The sequence below is a fragment of the Labrus bergylta genome, chromosome 3, assembly GCF_963930695.1.
Source record: "Labrus bergylta chromosome 3, fLabBer1.1, whole genome shotgun sequence".
Lineage (NCBI taxonomy): Eukaryota > Metazoa > Chordata > Actinopteri > Labriformes > Labridae > Labrus > Labrus bergylta.
In genome coordinates, this window is record NC_089197.1 from 3,385,165 (window position 1) to 3,407,815 (window position 22,651).

General features: G+C 42.7%; 1 protein-coding gene across 3 annotated transcripts in view; it reads left to right on the forward strand.

The window, feature by feature from the left end:
• Positions 1-13,359: 13,359 nt before the first annotated feature.
• Positions 13,360-22,651, forward strand: part of mtss1lb (MTSS I-BAR domain containing 2b) — an 86,125-nt gene continuing 76,833 nt past the window's right edge. The window contains exon 1 of one of the 3 annotated variants that reach the window (XM_065952495.1): positions 13,360-14,012. In XM_065952495.1, coding sequence (XP_065808567.1) covers positions 13,926-14,012 — 87 coding nt within the window. In that variant the 5' untranslated portion in view covers positions 13,360-13,925. The remainder of the gene's footprint in view (positions 14,013-22,651) is intronic. The other 2 variants (XM_065952494.1, XM_065952496.1) reach the window with 2 other exon arrangements.

The following is a 22,651-nucleotide window of genomic DNA, read 5'->3' on the forward strand; positions in this document are numbered from 1 at the left end:
AAGCATGTCTCTCAAAAAACAGAATTTCCCTCAGGGATTAATAAAGTACATCACATTAAAAAAAAACAAGCAAAGAGTGAATGATTGAATCTTTGTGTGGACATTTACAGACAATGTTGGAATCTTGCATTATGAACATATTGAAGAAATCTTCCATAAGCGATGAAGATTTTGGATTGTCTTATTCCACAAGACGATCAGGAGCGAAAGCCAAGGCACAGCGCGTCCCTGTGGCTTTAAGTTTTAAGCCGCTATATTATTAGTGTTGGTTTGGATCCCTGCAGAAATCAGCCTCCTTTGGCATCCTCCTGCATCATCTAATTACTCTTCTCCTTCTCCCTGCGCTCATGTTTCAAACATTCTTCAGTCTCCTCTCTGTTTCTATCCGAGGTTCCCTTTGTTATTGTTTTGAAACTGTTTTTTCTGCGTCTGTGCCTCCACAGTCCTTGTTCTCTCTCTCTCTCTCTCTCTCTCTCTCTCTCTCTCTCTCTCTCTCTCTCTCTCTCTCTTCCCGTTCCTCTCCTCTGTACTCTTTGATCAGATGCCGTGTTGCTATGCTGTATCCAGACGGTGTGATGTATCTGGGCCAAGCAGCAGACATGAGTGCCTCACGATGTGTCTGAGACGAAGAAGAAGACATTTTGTGCTCTCCGTACCTTTATTACCTTTATTGTGAAATCTGATGTGTGTGTGGGAGGGGGAACACATGACAGTTTTGGGATTCCTATAGTTTTCAGTCTGGTACAGTTTTGGACTGAATAGCTCATTTCTTTATTATTAAACCTCTTCAAAATGATTCCTCTGTTTTTTTGAGGCTGAGAGAACTTTGCATATTTTTGCATAATGAGTGGTGTGATTGAGTTGACTGACAGACATGCTCGTTGTTGTAGCTGTTTGTCAGGACGCTTACGGCCCACCTCAGCTCCACCTCTCGCTCGTTGCTATTCAAACTATTCAGACCAAAATCGTTTGTTTCAACAGGCTGTGAAAATGTTTTATTTATACTGTCAAAATGTTTCAACATGTGTGATATTGTGCACTCAATTTGATCTCAGAAGTCGGAAATTTCGAGATTTATGTTCTCATGTGTCATCATGTACGCCCCCCTGAAGTCTGAATTCGACTTGGAAACTCGGAGCAACTTCAGTAGCCCGGGCTAAAATCCATCATGGTTGCTGTGGCTGTGTACATTAAAGTGTTTATTGGCAGCTTAGTCCTATTTTTGTGCAATTAAATCAATCACACCAACAGTACCCGTGTGAAATTCTAGCTGTGGACGTTGCTGTCGTGTTATTTTTTGCCGCTTAGTTAGAGTCTGCACCTTTCATTCAACATGCAAAATGTTGATGACTCAAACATCAATATGAGAGTATGACTTCCCCCAGTTCTGCTCTAACTACTACAATTATATTTGTATACTCCAATAAGGGCGTGAAATCATTGCATAATGCATCATGAATTGGTTTGAGGATATTCATGTCTGTTTGAAATGTGCACACAAAACTCTTTCAAATTCAGAACTTCAAATCCATATTTTAAATTCAGGTTTAGTAGATTTGTTAAAACGGTCCTCGGGTATAAATCCCAGTTTGCCTTTCTATTTTGGGTTACCATTCAAGGGAGTGTAATTGAACATATGCAGAAGAATAAAATATTATTAACCTAAATGTTTCTGTACCCTCTAATAATGTACTCCATGCACTTCTGTTTCTCAGTGAGTCTTCAAAACACTTTATGTCTTATTCAGTGATCTGAAAGGTTGTGCGTGTGTGTGTGTGTGTGTGTGTGTGTGTGTGTGGGGGGGGGGGGGGATGAGGGGTGGGGGGTTTGCAGGTTGCATGACAAATCCTCACCCTAATCAGCTCCCCTGGGATCGTGCCTGTGTGTGTGTTATATGCATTAAAGGGTGTGTGCAAAATTCTGAATGTATGAATATTGTGTGTGTGTGTGTGTGTGTGTGTGTGTGTGTGTGTGTGTGTGTGTGTGTGTGTGTCCTCTGTTGGTGTATGTAAAAGTCTCTTATGAGTATACGGTTCTGTGCTGTAACAGAGACGCAGTGCAACACGGCTCTTAAATAATTTACAATAAATGAAAGTGAAAAATTAATGAGGGCTGATTCTCTCTCGTGTTTGTCCTCCTCCTCCTCCTCTCCTCCTCTCCTCCTCCTCCTCTCCTCCTCCACCTCCTCCTCCCTCTCCTCCTCCTCCTCCTCCTCCTCTCTTCCTCCTCCTCCTCCTCCACCTCCTCCTCTCCTCCTCCACCTCCTCCTCTCTTCCTCCTCCTCTCCTCCTCCTCCTCTCTTCCTCTCTTCCTCCTCCTCCTCCTCCACCTCCTCCTCCCTCTCCTCCTCCTCCTCCTCCTCCTCTCTTCCTCCTTCTCCTCCTCCACCTCCTCTTCTCCTCCTCCACCTCCTCTTCTTCTTCCTCCTCCACCTCCTCCTCTCTTCCTCCACCTCCTCCTCTCTTCCTCCTCCTCCTCCACCTCCTCCTCCTCCTCCTCCTCCTCCTCTTCGTCCTCCTCCTCTTCCTCCCTCTCCTCTTCCTCCCTCTCCTCATCCTCCTCCACCTCCTCTTCTTCTTCCTCCTCCACCTCCTCCTCTCTTCCTCCACCTCCTCCTCTCTTCCTCCTCCTCCTCCTCTTCCTCCTCCTCCTCCACCTCCTCCTCCTCCTCTTCCTCCCTCTCCTCCTCCTCCTCCTCTTCCTCCTCCTCCTCTTCGTCACTACACTCTCTACACTCTCTACACAATATATGGATTTACGATGGTATTTTCCATCACTTTATCAACAAAACATCAAACGAGGCACCAAATGAACAACAAATCATCCTCAGAAAGACAAAGTAACATGTCGTTAGTACGTTTTTCTCTTCACTCTTGTGTGATCTTATATCAAAACCAAAGGGTGTAATATGTGGAAATTGAGGATTACACTAATATTAAAGCAAATATTGTCATTATGGGGACATAAAGTGGACTCTGATGCTACCGCTGTGGGGTGCATGTGTGAAGGACCACATGAGGAGGATCTCGGGGTCAATCCTCCTGAAATCCTCTAGAAAGTTGAATTCAGAAGTGCATATTTGAAAACAACAAAACACAAACAGAAGAAAACTCTGTAAATGAATGGATGAATTAAAAAATGATGTAAGTAGTTTTAGAGGTGTAAAATGTTTTGTGTAATCTGTATTTAATGGAGTTAATGTGTTTGAGAAGGGAATGTAAATAAATTAAATCTCTGAGGACCGTTAGGAAGCGTCATGATGAATGATTTCACACTGATTTATTTAAAGAAAGATTCTCACTCTGACGACCTTTAACCTCAGCTCAGGATGTTCAATGGCTTCTTCAAAGGTGAATGAAGTGTTCATCTTTAGCTGTTGGTTATTTATCACGAGCGTCTGCATCACAACTAAGCTGGACTAAACGCCAGGAGAGCATAACCAAACTGTAGCCTCGAGAGATTTCTCTCCTGTAGGAATTTAAATTGGATTTACGGCATAGTGTACATTCTTTACTGTGAAAGTTCAAAAGTTTAAGACGGACCACATGAAGCATTTCTCTTGTACAGGAACTGACATGGAAGCAGTGTTGGGTTCATTTCCTGGTTTGTCAATTAAAAAATATCCCTGAGACAGATTTTTGATTTTGAAATACTTTATTAATCTCTGAAGGGAAATTCAGGATTCAGTCTGTTATTTAGAGACATGCTACTCACACACATCAGCCTGAATCACACACATGTACAAACAGGAGCTGTGGACATGCATTAGTGGAGAGATGTCAGAGTGGGGCTGCTACACAGGGAGCACACCAATTGTGGGTTCGGTGACTTGCTCAAGGGAACCACGGCAGTGCTCGGGAAGTGTATTTTGGTCCGTACCTCCGGTTCCCGACCCAAGTCCCTACAGACTGAGCTACTGCTGTTCCTTCTGCCTGTGGGCAACAACACACTGATTTTACACACCTGAAGGATCAATGGAACACAAGCGGGGCCATCCATAGGGGGCGCCCTGGCACCCGAAATGAGTGAGGAAGAATTGGTTGCAATACAAGAGGCACCAGTGGAGCTGGAGCTGAGGCGGGTTTTAAACCTCTTGACAATAAAATCTTAATGGACGAGTTGGATGCAAAAAAAATCACCCATGTAGTGTGTGAGCCCATGAAGACAATAACTAATCAGACCTGTAACCAGGCTGTAAACATGTTCATCTCTGCTGTAAAAACAGGCTTTATAGAATGGGTGTGTATGTGACTTCCTGTGCTACTGTCACTCGAGGAACTGCAGAATTGTGCACTTCTGCATCACCTTCATTTTTCAACACCGTTTGGGTTTTACACACATATACCAAGGGTATATTAGCAAACATGTCTTGTCTTTGGACTGTGGAAGGAACAAGAGCCAGGATTCAGAGTTAAAGTCCACACCACTGTGCAGCTCTACATCATCTACTGTCTGCACGTTTCAGTTGTTTTCAGTCTCCCAAATCCCCTCTCCATGTTCAATCTTGCAAACATGATCATCTTCATTTGTTTGCATACATCTGCAGGTTATGCTCCTGTCGACCACCCTGTGTGTGTGTGTGTGTGTGTGTGTGTGTGTGTGTGTTCTTCTGTAAGCATATTGCAGTGTGTCTGTTTCGCTGTGCGTTTGCGTGTTCATCTCTGCATGTTGTGACGTCCGTGTGTGTGTGTTGTGAGATGCGTCAGTAACTGGGGCAGAACTGATTGTTGCTGATGGCTGTAGGCGAGCGCAGACCTACATTCTGCTCTGCCATACAGAGGAGGAGGAGGGGGGGGGGGTGTAGGGTAATAGGGATTGGGGTCTCCTCTCCCTCCTGTATCTCTCCTCTCCTCAAGTATCATCCCTCGCTCTCTTTTTTCTGAGCTGTCCAGTATTTCCCCCCCTCTCCCCCCTCTCCCCCCTCTCCCCCCTCCCCGCACTTCCTCAGTCTGTCAGCTCTGACATTTGACAGACACGGAGACTTATTCAGCACAAACAGGGGAAGTGACTCCAGAAGAAAAGCAGAAAAAGAAGCACGACCAAGGAGAAGAAGAAGAAGAAGGGAGGAAAGATGTGAGATGAGATAGAGAGAGTGACAGAGACTGTGAAGGTGTGGGGGGATTAAATGATCAGAGCTGAATCAATATAGATTCATGTGTTTTCCAACATCTAAATATAATGAGAAAAGTCCTGTTGAAGTGCTAAAGCTGCAGATTTCAGACATCCACAAAGATAAACTGCACACTAACTGAAAATGAATTTGAGTAACACACGCCTAAAGGTAAAACTGACAGATTTGGATTAAGATGTGAAGTATGTTTTTCTTCTGAGACCACACAATCATGTATTCCAATTCAGTTTTGTTTTTTCAAAATACTGTACCAATTTTAAATTCATAGTTTAACAGTGGTGTCAAGATAAACCGATCTGAATCTGCAACCGATCTTAACGTTTAAGATCCGACTGAATCTATCCGCAGAGGCCTGGATCGATGGCCTGGTTTCAAAGGTATGAAGCAGGTTTTGCTTCCTGTCCTTCAAACTGTGTTCAGCATCTTTAATTTCATGAGACTTTGAGTTTGACCTTTAACCTTGCACAAGAGTAACGTTAACTTTTGAGGCTCCACAGTTAGCGTAAGAAAGCTCACAAGGAGAAAAAAACAACGTCCAAAATCTCTGTAGCGATCTCAGCGTTAGAGATGTGAGTGAATCTGAGGCCTGGATCGATGGCCCGGTTTCAAAGGTATGAAGCGGTACTCTGAGGTTTTGCTTCCTGACCTTCAAACTGTGTTTAGCATTTTTAATCTTGCGAGACTTTAAGAGTAACAAGAGCTCAGCGGGGGGCTTGCCAATTAGCGTAAGAAAGCTAACAAGGAGAAAACAACAACGTCCAGAATCTCTGTAGCTTTTTAAACTTCTCCTCAGAAAGGAAGACGTGGACTAGATATGAAGAGAAACTTTAGAAAAGTCTAAAGGTCTGTACGCTTTGAATAGAGCGACAGAAGGATCAGTCTCATCTGTAGAGATAGCAAAGGGAAACCTGTGCTGAGATGCTAACATTAGCAAGCAGCAGCCCAAGCAGACACAGCGTCTATAACCTGATGTACGGTTAAGTTTTACAACCTTCTGTGTCGTTAGGAGTGACGGCTTTCATGACCTTATAGTCTAATTACGAGAAGAATATTACAGTATTTTCACAAGTTTAACAATAACTCGAATGCAAAGCTTCAATCAAAACCAATCAATGAACGTCACACTTATTTCATATGTGACAGTGAGAGAAAATATGAAAGAAGAAATGAGGAGTAAAAACATACAGCGAGTAAAAAGGAGGGTATAAAGTAGCTTTATTATGTGCACAAAGATTGTGCTTATTGCTCACCGGTCGCATGATACAGAAGGTTATCACACCTGCTAAAGTACAGTACGGTGAATTTTCTTGAATATCACCTGCTGCAGTCACCCATTGTGTCAACCCGACTTGAAGCAGACGTTTTAAGAAAAATTGGGGTAAAGTCGAGGAGAAATAAATCGGTTGTTTGCGCTCACACATGAAGCTCCCCCACAAAAAATAGGAAATTGGCAGCAAAAAGTTGTGCATGTGTGAAAAGACAAAAAGTCACAAAAGAAACATCAGATCTGTGAACTGAAATGGTCCTGTCCTCCCTGTCTTTATAAAACACATTCAATCAGCTGGGTTTGTTCTGCAGTGTAACCGGTCGGTGCAGGTTTTGGTTCCTCTTTAACGAAAAACGAAAAAGTCGTTCATTAGTTCTGATGAAATAACTTCCAGCTGAAACAAAAGTGAACATGTCACTGGGCTCCCTTTCAACAGGCAGCGCCATTTGCTTAAGTTCTGCTGCTTCCGCTCAAAAGAAACGCTGAGTTTGCAGATTTTATGCTCAGCTGACACTTGACCTTTGACCCCACCCAGGGACATCGGGCTGAACACATTCTGCTGTGCGATGTGTGTGTGTGTGTGTGTGTGTGTGTGTGTGTGTGTGTGTGTGTGTGTCTGACCACAGCACAGCGCTGGGTCCTGCATTCAAAATGTTCAGCGTTATGTCAGGAATACTTGAAATATATTTGAACTAACATTAACCAGAAATGCAGCAGTTTGGTTTGCCTTAACTCTTTATGAAATAGTACAACGTATTTACAAATATATTCAGAATAATGAATATGTGAAAGGTAAAAATGACTGACGGAATATTTATAATTAAAAATATAAAACAACAAAAATTAAACAAACGGCCATATATCTTTACTGTATAACAAAAGAATAGAAAAGGACAAACAAACTGAGCACAAGTGAGTCAGCAGACTGGATGAACACCTGAGTGAGCTTCTCTGCAGGTCGGCCCCGGTCAGGTGAGAACAGACGTTCACACACACTGGGCTCGTATAGTAAAGGTACATTCAGTTAAATTTAGTGATCGATTTTACCCCTTTAAGGTAAACAGTGACAAAATGATTTTAAGTTTTTTCCACAGTATTTTAGATGAAGCGAGATGGCAAGAGAAAAGATGAAGCTGTTCTGGATCTGACTCCGTTGTATAGGCTCTCTTCTCACAGCGCTGGAGAGCAGCGCTGGAGAGCAGCCCTGCGTCGTTATGAGCTGTCCAATCAGAAGAAAGAGGAGGGGTCTTAAAGAGACGGCAGCTGAAACTAACCATTCCAGGCAGAGGCTGAAATGAAGGTTTTTACAGATGCCAGTATCAGATAAATGAGGAGTTTTTTTTGGGCTGCGAGTCATGCAAAGCTGCTCTATTGTTTCTCAGAGTGACAACATGAAAGGTGAACAAGAGGACAATATGATATCCTTTAAACATCACTGCAGCCCAGAGCTCCAGTCATCTGTGATTCATGGACGCTTCTGAGTCATCTTCTCGACTCCACTTTCTCTTTTTAGGGCATGACAAAATGCCATTTTAAGAACCACTGACTCATCTCCTGAGCAATCTCACCACACAGGCATTTGAAGACATTTAAAAGAACAGAGAAATATTCATCCCTATTCTTATTTTTTGTTACAGGTTACAGTTTCTCAGCAAAAGGCCGGGCCAGGTTGTGCATTTTACACCAAAGGCCTTTAACCTAACCTAAATAAGCGATAATGTGTAGTGTGTGGCTTGTTATTGCAGAATGGAACCCCGACAGGTTGAGGACCCCGAGGTGAAGGTGGTGACCCCCCGGCAACATAGAGTCTTGAGGATGGAAATTGGAGGAAGGTATTTTGGTAGAATTTGTAGATTTAAAGGCTTTCTATGTGATTTTTCACACTTAAATGTAGAAATCAAGTCTATCCTCTGAAAATAACTCTGTGAGTCATGACTGTCTACAATGGGTGTAACACCCGAGTCCCACTGTCTGTGATGCTTTCAGAGTTTTCAGAGTCCTATCTTCACTTTGTTTACATCGCCCGGACGGCCGGCTGACTCCTCCCCTCGTGTATAAAAGATGTTTAATTGAGGGACTAGAGAAAAGAAGAATAACATACTGTACTCACTGCTTAACTGTGTTTCTAGATCACGCTCATTTCAGGTAAATTTACATGCAGTGTGAAGATACCAGCATAATAAAGATCGCTAGCATTAGCATGCTAACACAACAATGCAGCGTGAGTTGTTTTGGTTTCATGCTGGTGCTCAAGGGCGACACCTGCTGGATCAAAAAATCACATATAAAGCCTTTAATGGTTTAGTATAAACAACATTGCAGGTTTGTAATGAAATCAGAGACTGCTCCTGTCTGAAGAGAGGCAAACACCGGCGTCTGTTCCTACTGTAGCTTTGCATGCATCACTTTTTTAAACAGAAATCAGGTCTGCAGTGAGGAATGCAGTAAAACCTTGTCAAATTGATTTAACCTGCCTGGAATCTGTCACTTCTCCGCACACAGCTGTTCATACACCCACTCTGTTTTCATGACTCTTTGAAGTGCGTTTACTTTTGACACTGATCGGATCATTTTCAGGGGGAAAGGCCTCATGGGAGAAAAGGAGGACCAGAGGAGGATTTTTTATTTTTTTAAGGACTGAACGTGCGCGCTTCGGTCCACGGGAACCTGTGAGGCTGCTGGTGCTGTAACGATTGTGAAAAGACCGTTTTAGCACATTGTGTACAAACAGGAAGGGCTGGAGCAAGAAAACACTGACAGCGTGATATATGTGACATCCTTCCTCCAGACACACACACACACACACACACACACACACACACACACACACACACACACACACACACACACACACACACACACACACACACACACACACACACACACACACACACACACACACACACATGGGTGTGTCCTCTCTTGTATCCATAGGAGGTCTCTCTAAGGATGCTGGAAATTTGGCATGTACTGAAAGCTGAGACTGTGTGCGTGCATGCATGAGTTTGTGTGTGTGCATGTGCGCGTGTGTGTGTGTGTGTGCATGCCTGAGCCTGTGTTTATGCATAAGACAGCATGTCATGTTGTTACCTGCTCTTTAAAGGTGCTACTATAAGACTGTGAGACATTTCTGATGGATGAATGTTTCAACTAAGGAAAGTTGGTGAACAAAAGCCAATTAAAAATGTGATTTAAAATGTTTAAATTGGCTGTTAATTGTTCTCTGGCTGCTTTCCACTCGAAGAGATCAGAAATAATTACAACACCTTTCTGGATATCTGGCAACAGTACTTGACCTTTAAGGACATTTTACCAAAGTCTATATCAGATTTGATAAAGACATGTTATGCATGTATAGTTTATTTACTGTCTGGAAGGTGCTTTACTTCTTTTATTTTGAAAGAAATAATAAACTTGTTAGAGAACTTTACCAGTGACAAAAAGGGAACTTGCAAATGAAAACAGCTAAAGAGGACGGAAAGGTAAATGTTTGATGTCATTTTTTTAAAGTGAAATGAGACATTCAAAGGAGCAGTGGGGCTGTCTGTGCTGTGGCTTAAGTACGGTGCACCTAAAGGGACAAAATGGCACCTTATCAATGCAATTTTAAAAAAATGAATGCATCAAATTTGGACATTGATCGCATTGAGATTATCACATTAATGATGACAGATTTTTTCTCCTCTCGTCAGCCTGAGAGTAATCAAACACCTCTTTCTATTCTTAAAAATCTTTGAACCGCAGTGCATGATGGTATATATTGAATATTGAAGAATTCAGATACCACCCCCCAAATGGCAGGCACAAATCCGACCTGTGGCTGCTTTCCTGAATGTCATTTCCCACTCTCTCCCCCCAATTTCTGACTCTATCCTCTGCCCCATCTCTAAAATAAAGCAACATTTAAAATTTGAAATACAATATTAGAAGAAGAAGGGGAGCATTTTTGTTTTTGTTGGAGTATTTGGCATTCAGGAACGTTTTTATCGAGTGGAGCTCTGGACTTCTGGGGTTCCTGGAGGTCGAAACTGAGGCTGCTCCAGTGAAAATAAAATATGAAGCCATCAGTTTCTGAAGTCATCAAGAGGTTATCATGTGACAAAAAACAGATAACTGCCTGAAACTTATACAACCTACTTCCCTCTATGACCATCTCATTTCCAAGAACCGAGAGCAGGATTATCCGGGGCAGCGCAACATCTCACCTCTCCACCATGATTCTGTCTGCGTACAGTATCATGTTACTCCATTTACTACACCACCACCACCACACCAAGCAAAGAACCAAGAAAGGATTCTAACCCACAACTGCTGAGATGGGGACTATAGCCTCGATACATGGGACGCAAAACATAATCGAAGATCACAAGAACCATCATAACAACCATCATGAGATCCATCATAAGAACCATCATGAGAACCATCACAAGAACCGTCATAAGAACCATCACAAGAAACATCACAAGAACAATCATAAGAACCATCATAAGAACCATCATAAGAACCATCACAAGAACAATCATAAGAACCATCATAAGAACCATCATAAGAACCGTCACAAGAACCGTCATAAGAACCATCATAAGAACCATCATAAGAACCGTCACAAGAACCGTCATAAGAACCATCACAAGAACCATCATAAGAACCATCACAAGAACCATCACAAGAACCATCATAAGAACCATCATAAGAACCATCATAAGAAACATCACAAGAAACATCACAAGAACCATCACAAGAACCATCACAAAAACCATCATATGAACATCATGAGAACCATCAGAAGAACCATCATAACAACCGTCACAAGAACCGTCATAAGAACCATCACAAGAAACATCACAAGAACAATCATAAGAACCATCACAAGAACCATCACAAGAACCATCACAAGAACCATCACAAGAACCATCACAAGAACCATCATAAGAACCATCATAAGAACCATCATAAGAACCATCACAAGAACCATCACAAGAACCATCATAAGAACCATCACAAGAACCATCACAAGAACCATCATAAGATGAGAACCATCATGACGAGAACCATCACAAGAACTGTCAAAAGAACCATCATAAGAACCATCATAAGATGAGAACCATCATAAGAACCATCATGAGAACCATCATAAGATGAGAACCATCATAAGAACCATCATAAGATGAGAACCATCATAAGAACCATCACAAGAACCATCATGCGAACCATCATGAGAACCATCATAAGATGAGAACCATCATAAGAACCATCACAAGAACCATCATGAGAACCATCATGAGAACCATCATAAGATGAGAACCATCATAAGATGAGAACCATCATAAGAACCATCACAAGAACCATCATGAGAACCATCATGAGAACCATCATAAGATGAGAACCATCATGAGAACCATCATAAGATGAGAACCATCACAAGAACCATCATGAGAACCATCATGAGAACCATCATAAGATGAGAACCATCATGAGAACCATCATAAGATGAGAACCATCATAAGAACCATCATGAGAACCATCATGAGAACCATCATAAGATGAGAACCATCATAAAAACCATCATAAGAACCATCATGAGAACCATCATAAGAACCATCATGAGAACCATCATAAGAACCATCACATAAACCTCAATAATATGAAATAAGATAAAAACAATTAACCATTAAAAAAAAGTCTAATTTGCATTTATATGATCATAAAGTATTAAGAGAACCTTTGGTTTCATGCTAACACGCTTTGCTGTCAAACCACTCAGTATGCAAACATTTTGACTTTTTAACATCAAGAACCCTTCATGAGAACCATCATTAATAAATCAACAACCGGAGATCATCTTAGATTTACTGCAGAGCAGTAAAAACTAGGACCCGACCGAAATGGGAATCTTGGGTCTGATAACGATCGATATTAGGGAGAGAAAAATCTGAGACCGATATATTGGCCGATATCTTTCTGAGAGCTGTCATCAATCTGTAGAGATAGATTGATATACAAACACATTTATTGTGTTAATCCCTCAGATGCATTTATCAAACACAAAATATATTTAATAAAGACAAGATGGTCACTCAACTGGAAAAAAACTGTGCATGTACGTCACCGCTCGACACTCTTTAGATTGATGATGTTTGTTGTTATCCAGTTAGCGCCCTCTGCTGGTGAAAGAGAACAGCTCGTGTAATATAATGAAATTGAAATAAAATAGGTTTTGACTTGTTTATAAATTTGGTAATATCGGCACATATCTGAGACAAAAGAAGCCGATACCTTTAGTCACTGGATATACTACTATCGGCTGATATTATCGGCAGGCCGAGTAAAAAGTTGCTGATTTACAGCAAGTAACACTTAGATTGGCATTAAAATCAAACCTTAACAATCCATTTTTTTTACTACACTACTAAAAAATGGTATCTTCTGTAAAAGTTGAACTTCATTATGTTCTGTGGGTGAGCACTTTCACACCATGTTTACTGCCAACCCATTGTGACGTTCTCATTGACAACAGAGACTCTCTCTGCACCTGCCTGACTGTGCAGCAGGTAAAAGTGATTGAACTCATGTTCCATACAGAAGAAGGGGTAAATAGAAGCGTTATAGGAAATCAATACCATGACATGTTCATAGAAGGTTAAATCACAGTCCTCATAGTTCACTGAGGGGTCATGACGGTGATATTTAAAGAAGAGAGGTGCTTATTCAGGGTCACCAGGACACATTCCCACTCTCTCACATACACACACTCTGCTGGTAGCTGAATGTATTTGACATTTACCCCCTGCCCCCTGCTCATTCTTTCTCTGGTGGTCCACACTGTATGCGTGTGTGTGTGTGTGTCTCTGGGCGTGCGCGTGGCCATGTGACAGGCCGTGCAGACTTGTCCTGCCTCCTTTTTTTTTGACTCCCTTGCAGTTGCATGGATCGTATTACTGGCTTGCTCTCCCCGCACCGCTGAGCCCACCGCCTCTGCACCAATCACAGCCTGCCGTTACCTCCGCGCACATGCATGCACGTACGCACGGACAAGACAGCATACACACAAACACGCACACAGTGATCCACTGCTCCGGTTCTCATCTAGCCTTCACATGCGTCCCCAACGAGTCCGCGTAGCTCTGGCTGCGCCAAGATGAGCGGTGTCCCCGGTACCGTCTGAACGTCTCACCGCCTGACTGACCCGGCGCCGCGGAGAGAGAGAGAGAGAGAGAGAGAGAGAGAGACAGAGACAGAGACAGAGAGAGAGAGATAGACCATCTTTCCTCTTTTTCAACGCATCTTCCATTCGTTAGGAAGAGACCGCAGCGCGAGCCGTTTCTATCGGCATCTCTCCTGTTTTCACCCCTCCTTCTCCTCCTTGGTCTCGCTGCATCCCCTCCCTCTGTTTACTCGCTCTCCCGGTTCAGAGGAGAAACCGGAGACCCCCCAGGTCGTGATTTTGTGGAAATACATTTTTATTTGCATTTTCCCTGCTGGGTGTTGGTAGCGCGCAGTTGCTGCGCGCTTTGTAAATTCCGGTGAATGGTGGATTTGGCAAACATGGAGACCGTGGAGAAGGAATGCGGGGCCCTCGGGGGTCTATTCCAGGCGATTGTCAACGACATGAAGGTAAATAAAAGCCTGTTTTTTTTTAACGTTTCACTGGGTCCGTGATCGTGATTCTGCACATGTGCTTCCTCTCTGAGAATAACCAAACAGCCTTATTATGATGCAGCTGCTGCCTCTGTGAGAAATACTTCTTTGATTGTGGACCTAATAAACTGATTGATTAAATCTGGTTGGATTTACCATGAAATGCAGTGATGATGATGACTCGGTTTTACTGACTGAGGCGGCCCAATGGGTTCCCGAAGCGAACCCCCCACCCACCCCCCCTTGAATAGTGGCTGCGCATGTAAACGTCTTTGCATCCGTTATCGGACATGCTGGGGATAATGCTCACCTCCCCTTTCCCTGCCTCAGAAGGGAAAACACAAAACAGCCAGTCCTCACAGGTTTAGCGATGCGTCTGGTGAATTCAGCAAAGATGCGCACTTTGGATTGAGTCTCGGGTTTTGGGTGGCCTATACGCCGGGGCTCCCGGGAAACCCAAAATTGAGCCTACATTCATCCCCGATGGGTTTGATAGACAGGCCTCTCACATCAAATCAAATTGTGTCCAGTGATGGACCCGTGCACCACAGCTTTGGCACATTCCGTTACATGGGCCACATATGGAGCCGGGCTGGATGAATGCTTTGAGAAGCTTCACCATCATCGTCATATTTAGTCACCAGAGCTGCACGAGAGGACATGCAGACGTGACTGTTGCATATGTATCCTCGCTGTATCGTCCTTTTCTTCTTGGTTACTGTGAGAGTGCAGCGTCATTGATTTTCTGTCAGGCTCATCAGGGAGCAAAACATGAAGGCGTGAGAAGCGGAGCAGCCGTCAGACGCCCAGTCTCCCTGTCTCCCTGCCTGCCTGTCTGTCCGTCTGCATGTCTGTCTGTCAGTGGGTCTGCAGCTCGATAGCTCAAACATTAGATATACTACCAGGATTTTGTGCTCTTACATACCCACCCATGCTAAACTTGCTGTACTCAGTCTGCTGCTGGTGAGGTGCTCTGGATGAAAGCATCCATCAAACCGTCCATGATGCATTCTGTCAATATGTCTGCCTGTCAGACGCCCATGAAGCTCTGCAGCCTCTCTGTCCTCATCTCCCGTCTGTTTTTTATCCATCCTGTTCTAAACACTGTAATTTGTGCATTTTAGATCAGCTTACTTACATGGGCAACATTAGTATCTCTGTGTTTTTGTCCATAAATCCATGCCGGCAATTCGTTGAAGCTTTTCTCTCCCAAACTGTTAAAAATATTAATTCAATCTGTGTGTAAGTTGTAGAGGTCATCATCAGTGCTTGAAGCTTAAGTTGAGAGTTTTGGCTTGTTGTTTAAAGACATGTGGGAGATGCCAAATCAATTATGATCCAAGACAAGAGGCATTAATCAAACAGTATTTACATGATACAAATAAATATGTTGATTCTTTTCAGATACTTTATTTGAATCCAGTTTTGTCACATTTCACAAGTGATGGTTTAAATGCAGAAGTCAAGTTTAAATGGTTTGATATTAATATACATCTCTAATGTTCTAATTAGTATCTCTGTTCTGAAAACACTGGGTGCCACAGCTTCCATCAGGGGCGGACTGGTCCACATGATCCACCAACTTTGTCCCATAGTTCTGCATTTCACATTCATTCAAAACAGTCACTAAGATGTCTCCATATACCAATCTGTCTTGAACAAGTAACGTGTCACTGTGCAACATTTTGACTCACATCAAAACACAGTTTATAGAAGTGAACATGTCACTTCTTTTACAGCGTTTCACTGCGTCTGTAGCAACGGCCTCTTTCTTATTCTCTCCCTCTCTGCTCCACATCTCCTTTCTTGTAACCGTGCAAGTCGCCTGGTGATCATTTTGTCAACGTCAGCTCAGAGGCAGCAGGTAGACGGTTGCTATGTGCACAGCGAGGGACGCTATGACGTCTTCCAAACTCTCTGATCTTTAAAATGTCTTAATGAGGTTTTTTAGGTTTGGATTTTAATGTTGGTGTCAGAATTGTCGTCTACATTGCAATAACTGTCTCTACACATGGAAAGTTAAAAGCTGTTTGTTAGGTTGAAGTCAAGACCACACTAACTGAGACCAAGACATACCCTGAGACCATGCTCTGAGACCGAGTCAAGACCAAGACCAAAGCAGGACGAGCCCAAGACCGAGACAAGACTAAGACCATAAATATCAAAGAGAAATCATCATCTTGTGTGCAGGGGGCGTGTCACTCACTCAGACCAGAACACAGGGAACGTTTAGGCTGTTTAGGACAAATCCGAGACCTTCAAAAAGTGGTTTTGAGACCAAGACCCATTTCCAGTACTACAACAGTGCCTCATAGAGCTGTATGCAGATCATGTATCCAGGCAGTTTAAGTGATTTTGATAACATGATTTAGTTTGGTGTCCTCCTTTATGCTTTTTTGAACAAGTTCTTGCAGTGATTTCAGATTTGTCATTCTAAAAAGCCGTTTCTTTGGAGTTCATTTCAAGTTTTTTTTTTTATATCCGTTCAATAAGTTGATAAAAATAAACAAAAATTACATGAAAAGACATAATCCAACAAGATGAACAACAAAAAATCTTAAAACGACAGCGAGAGAAAAGAGTCGGATAAAAACACAAATAGAAAAAAAGAAAGAAAAGAAGAATGTTTGCCTGTTTGTAGAGTCTACCAGCTCTGTGTTTTGGCTCGATCTGATTTGTTTTCGTCTCGTCTCTGTTCATATTTATAATAACGGATCGTTGGTTGTTGTCCTTGTCGTCTGCGTCACGGCCGTCATACGCAGTAAAGACTGAACTCTTTCAAAACAACCATTTTGACAGGATAACAGACTTCAGTCAAAATGTCCATCCCTGAAAAAAACACTCAGGCTGGTTGCATAGCAACATCATCACCTATGACACAGCATCTGTAAGGCCGCTCACAGAGTACAGGATGTGAAAATGAGAGATAACACCGCAGCTCTGATAGGACAGAGTCGTCTTTGACTTCACATACAATTCATACATCTGAGAAATGTCCACAGTAGAGGTCGATTCTGAGCAGCGGCAGAGTTTTATAGGCACAATTTGACACATTCACTTCATAATTTGCTCGCTGGGCTTAAGAGCAGCATGGTCACAACGTCCCTAAAGCTGAGATCACATTTTATTATAAACATTTTTATTCTTCAGTCTCTGCTGCTCAAACAAAAACACACTCACACGCTGAGCAGAATCAAATTTGGTAAATCAGTTTCCAAGGAAAGCCACTTGAAAGGCAGCTCCCTCTCTGTTTTCATCTATTATTCATGTGCTTTCTAATGGTCCTCGTGTTTATGTTCTCCTGCTCACTCTCATATATGTGGGTCACTACAACCTGGGCCTAAAAAAAAAACACCACTGCCTGCCCCAGTCTGGATGGATGAATTCCTGAGTCCCAGAGGAGGTTGGTGAACGAGTGTCAGCGAGTGGATGAGACGCGTTGAGTCATCAGCTTTAAAACGCTCTCTGACTAAACAGGAAACAATGTGGCTTCAATCGATGTTAATCGCTCGCAAAGACGACGCTATTTGTCAGAAGAAACAAATGGATTAATAGTTTTTTCTCTGCTGGTTTTTGTCAGCTTTGGTTATTAAGTGGATGAAAGACATTTAGCGCAGAGGAGTCATTACAAATACACAACTCAGTCCTCATGGCGCTATGAGCACTCAAAGGCTGTGAAGGAAAAGTCATGAGGCGCTAAGGTTAAAGGGATAGTTCAGTATTTTTGAAGTGGGGTTGCATGAGGTACATGTCTATAGTAAATTAGACAGGTCGAGATGTTGGTCCAATCTGAGCCCCTCTATAGAGATCAACAGTGACCACCAACCTTTTTTTTTGGCAGCTTTGGTTGCAGAATTAAATTTCCTCCATTCAAATCCTCCATTGATATTTCACAAAATCTTTACATGACAACCAGCTACCCCAATTCTTCGATTGACGTTCTTTGATCAAAAGAGACATTGCTTCAAATTATGAAGGTCGTATCCACTTCCACAAATTATTTACTGCCTTAAAGAGACAGCAGCTGAAATGAAGCGTTTCAGGCAGAGGCTGAAATGAGGGATTTAACGTCAGTGTGAGATAAATAATGAGGTTTTTGAGCTAATCAGTAGACGTACCATACTGACGTAGTTAACGGTGAGAGTGAGAATAATAGATAGAAGTTGGAGTGTTAATCGCAGAGACTCTGGACATACGATCGGACTTCTCTTTCACCTCTCTGAACCCTGAAGGTCTCAAGAAGAAGGGACACTGTACTATACACCCTGGAGATTTTCATGGTTGTGAGCAAAGAAGCGATTATAAGTGCTAACCCTTCTAACATCCTAGCCCTCATTCGATTTGTGTTTCTGTAAGCTCATTTCTGCTGTCTTGTCCATGTCAGCAGAAAGAATCCATGCTGTTAAGAAAGCACTTTTTCTTCCTCTTTCCCCGTCATCTTCCTCCTCCTGCTCCTCCCTTCCTCTTCTCAGCAGATCCTCTGACAGAATTCTTTCTTTTGTATCCTATTGCACGGACCTGATAACTGTAAATAGATAGTTTACAGCAGAGGGAGTTGCAAAGACGCTCATGATAAAAACAACAACAACATAAAGACATGAGTCAAAGATGGCTGCCGTGATTATTTCTGCCCACTTGAAAAGGCTCTCATATGCTCATACAATAAAGTGTGTGTTTGTGTGTGCGCAGGCATTATGGAGTTGTCTGCCAGTGTATGCGGCTGGAGGCTATGTCTCGCTACTTTCTAGTGAATTACACACAAACACACAAACACGCACACTCACAGGTCACACAGGGGTAATATGAAGAGACGCAGAGGTCATGTTCACGGTCAGCTGGCTGCATGGACCGCTGCTTACTGAGTTATATTTAGTTGACAGCAGCAGGAAAATGGTTAAAGAAGAAGAACACGACTCTCTGCTTCTTTTGAAAACACAGAGAGTTTATTTATTCTAATTCTTGATTATTCTGTTTAGATGATCTCACAAAGATAAATAAATAAACATGCATGCCAGCTGCTATAAAGAACACTATCAAAGTTAAAAATCGAGGTGCTGTCAAGGTAACTGTCTGGTGTTCAGGAACGTCGGGAAGAGCTGAGACTCACCAATCAGCCGACCATTTAACAATCTGGTTTAGGGAATTTCTATCTTTTAAAGATCAGCAAAGAGAAAGACAAGAATGATTCAGTAAAAGAAAACTAGAATACTGTCATTATGGTCCGGTCAACTTGAAACTCTGATAGTTTCCTGATGAATTATATGAAGGGATTATTTCCCCGTCTGACATCCTGATTCGTCGATGCTTCTAAAAGGGTAATTTGCCAGAATTTCCAGGTTGGAAGAACGCCAGGGTCGCACTGATTTCAAACATAGATACTCTTCATGGTTAATATTTACAGTCCAATATTCTACTGGACAGCCGAGCGCACACTGTGCGGATTGTCACGCAGACCAAAACGATAGCCAATAGGAAGCGAGCTGACTTAAGAAGGAAGAGAAACACCCGCAGCAGATACATTTTTACTCACCTCAGGGCCATGCTGTAACAGATACAGCTCGTGTTTACACCCAGGTCCGGCTCTTGGCACATGCTGGAGGGGTGCAGCCGAAGCCCCCCGTCCCCCCCCTCACCCTCCACCCCGGAAAAATATATTTTTTTAACTAATAACTTGAGGGCCAGTCGGCGCCCATTTTCCTTCATGTTACTTTTTTAAAATAAGAAATGAACATAAAGAAATAAAGAACGAAATAATAACACATTTGCAGGGATGTTCTAATATATTTCCTGTTTTTATTCTATATTTTTGTTTGTTTATATTTAAACTGTTGATGGTGATTCCAATGGCTGTTGTTCATATATTGTGGTGATGGTCCTGAGAAGGAGGGGGGGGGGGGGGGGGGGGGATCTTAATCTTGCCTAGGGCACCAAGATGACTGGATGGCCTCTTTACACCATCTTCACAACTTCAACCACAGCGTTCCTTGCTGTGATTTCCTGTTCTGAGGGTCTGACCTCTGTGTGTTATGTGCTGTTTTGGTCACATCAGTGCTCTCCACACACGGTAGGAACACAATGTAAAAGGCTTTAGTCTTTCGAAGAAGAAATATACAAGTTATTAGCAACTTATCCTAGAGATGGACCAAAAGTCAAACCAATACAGCAGCCTATCTGAGCTTACTATTGGGAGTTCGGTTTTGGTGAGAGTTTCTGTAATAAGTAAAAAAAATAATAATACAGGATTACAAATTTGGACGGTGTCGACGTTCACGGGGTCATATTTGTGGACTTGTTTTACTTTGAATCATCCTCCTCAATGGTCCAGAGAAGAGACTGCAGGTTGTGTTGGCCAGCCACATGTGCTGTGTTCATTTTCTCTGGCCATGACCGTGTTCACAGCCTGTTATGTGTGGCCTTCCATATAACATGAAGCACACACACACACACACACACACACACACACACACGTACCAACAGTTTCTCCATGTCATTGAATGTTTCAGCATGGCTCTGTAGCAGTGTTTTCATGTAGAGGACTGCTCTGTGGAAAGACTCATGCATGCTGAAACTCTGCGTTTACATGGACTTCAGTATCCCATTTTGATCGAGGTTTTTAGAAGCCAGTTTTTGTGTTTGTGCATGTAAACATTTTATCCCGATTCCAGAAACCTGATTAGCTCTTATCCAGATTCTCTACCTGGAGGCACATACATGACTTACCCCTGTCAACTGTAGACTACCTGCGCAGGTCCCGCCTCAGCCAAGCAAATTATCAGCAAAACAAACATGGCACATATCAGAAACCGGGGTATGGCCTTTACATGCCACATTATCCTGTTTTTCAGGCAACAGTTCCTGGGGTAGCTGTCTGGTTTCTGGTATTGGGATATGATGTTTACATGCACAAAGACAAAACCAGAATACTCAGGTCTACGTAAACGCAATCAATGTTGGCAATTCTTCAAAGATAAGAGCCTTGTCTGTATCAAAAAAAATTAAATCCCTTTTTAAAAGAGCCGTTTTTGCATTAACTGAAAGGACAGCTGAAGAGAGAGGAGGTAGACGTGCATCAAAGGGACGAGGTGGGGAGATGAACCGGGGGGCTGATGCATCGAGAACCATAACCTTTGTATAAGAAGTGTCTGCTCTACCAACCGAGCAGGCGTGAATACAGAATACAGTTTTGTCCAACTGGGCAAGGGAGTGGGGAATTTGCATTGTTTTCTAAGGACTTTCAGCTTTTTAGTTAAGTTGAATGAGAAAGAAAAATGACCACATGTTGAATGGCATTCTGGGAGAAAGGCTCTATAGAGTAAGCTAATTAGCAAGCTAACGCATTGGTCTTGACCATAGACTTCCATGACGTAGCATCTCCGACTCTATAGAAGCAATCAAGTATTTCAAAATTCAATGTTTATTTTACGACTTAGGGAAAAAAAACAGTTCAGTTCTGGAGAAGAAAATGAGTGGACTTTAGTAGAAACAGGGTCTGTAGTTTATCTGCCTCCTCATTAATGCACTAAACTGGAAAAATGACAACATCAACAAACCAAGAGACCTGGAAGTAAACCGGTCAGTCCGAACAGAGACGGCCCTTTGTTGTCCGGCCCTTTAAAGGCCTGAGACGATTATGTTCTCTGACTGCAGGACTAAAGATGCTCTGTTAAAGCGGTTCATTAGTTCAGTCAGCGGTGTGATTGTGTCTGTGTGGTTCAGGGGACAACCAATCACAGCACTGTTGTTTTAAACAGAGGAAAGCCTTGACCACGATGAACATCCAACATGCTCAACACTAAGGCAGCAAAATGGAAAGAAGCCATCTTGGCTCTCCTTGTATATTCTTTGAAAAAGGACTTTCCTCAAGTAGTATAGACATACTGTAAGTTGACAACACACAACAGCTGATTGTGCAACTACGACTCATTCACTTTTGTTGTGAATGTGCAGTTAAAGGATTGCAGAATGTTTTTATTACGTATTAGCCTCTTTGCAGATGATACCGTTCTCTTGCTGTCAACAAACCGTGACCTCCAGGAGGCCCTTTGGTGGATTTCAGCCAGAGGCAAAGTGGTCAAGATGAGAGTCAGAACCTCCAAGTGTAAGGCCATGGTTCTCTTACAGAAAACAGCTAATGCTTTCTTTGGCAGCTTGAGGTCTGCAGCCTTTTCCAGCCAACATTTCTCTCTTGTTTGTATCTTTCATGATAGGAAGGGTAAGACACATTCAACAGTCATGCCTGCTGTTGCCATGGTGCTTTCAGACGCTGTCTGCCAGTTTGCGCTGGTGCAATAAGTCTTGGCAAAACATCAAAACTTCAAACATGCCAGAAATTCATCCGACCTGTCCTGAGCAGCTTAACTGGACGTAATCGGACCTTGTAACCCTTGTACGACGGAGCGACAGTGTTCTTGGCATTAGTCAACTTCCAACCCCCCGGAAAGCTGAAGAAAAGAGAAGGAGGAAGTCGTAGCCTCATTAGACCCCAACATGGTTTGAAGTTAACATGTACTGTGTGTAAGTCAGAAAATGTTGATGTAGATGCTCCATTTTGGGCTTTTGCACGTCCACGAGAAATAAGTGTCGGTCAAAACTTGATGGCGGGTTGTTTTGTGCAG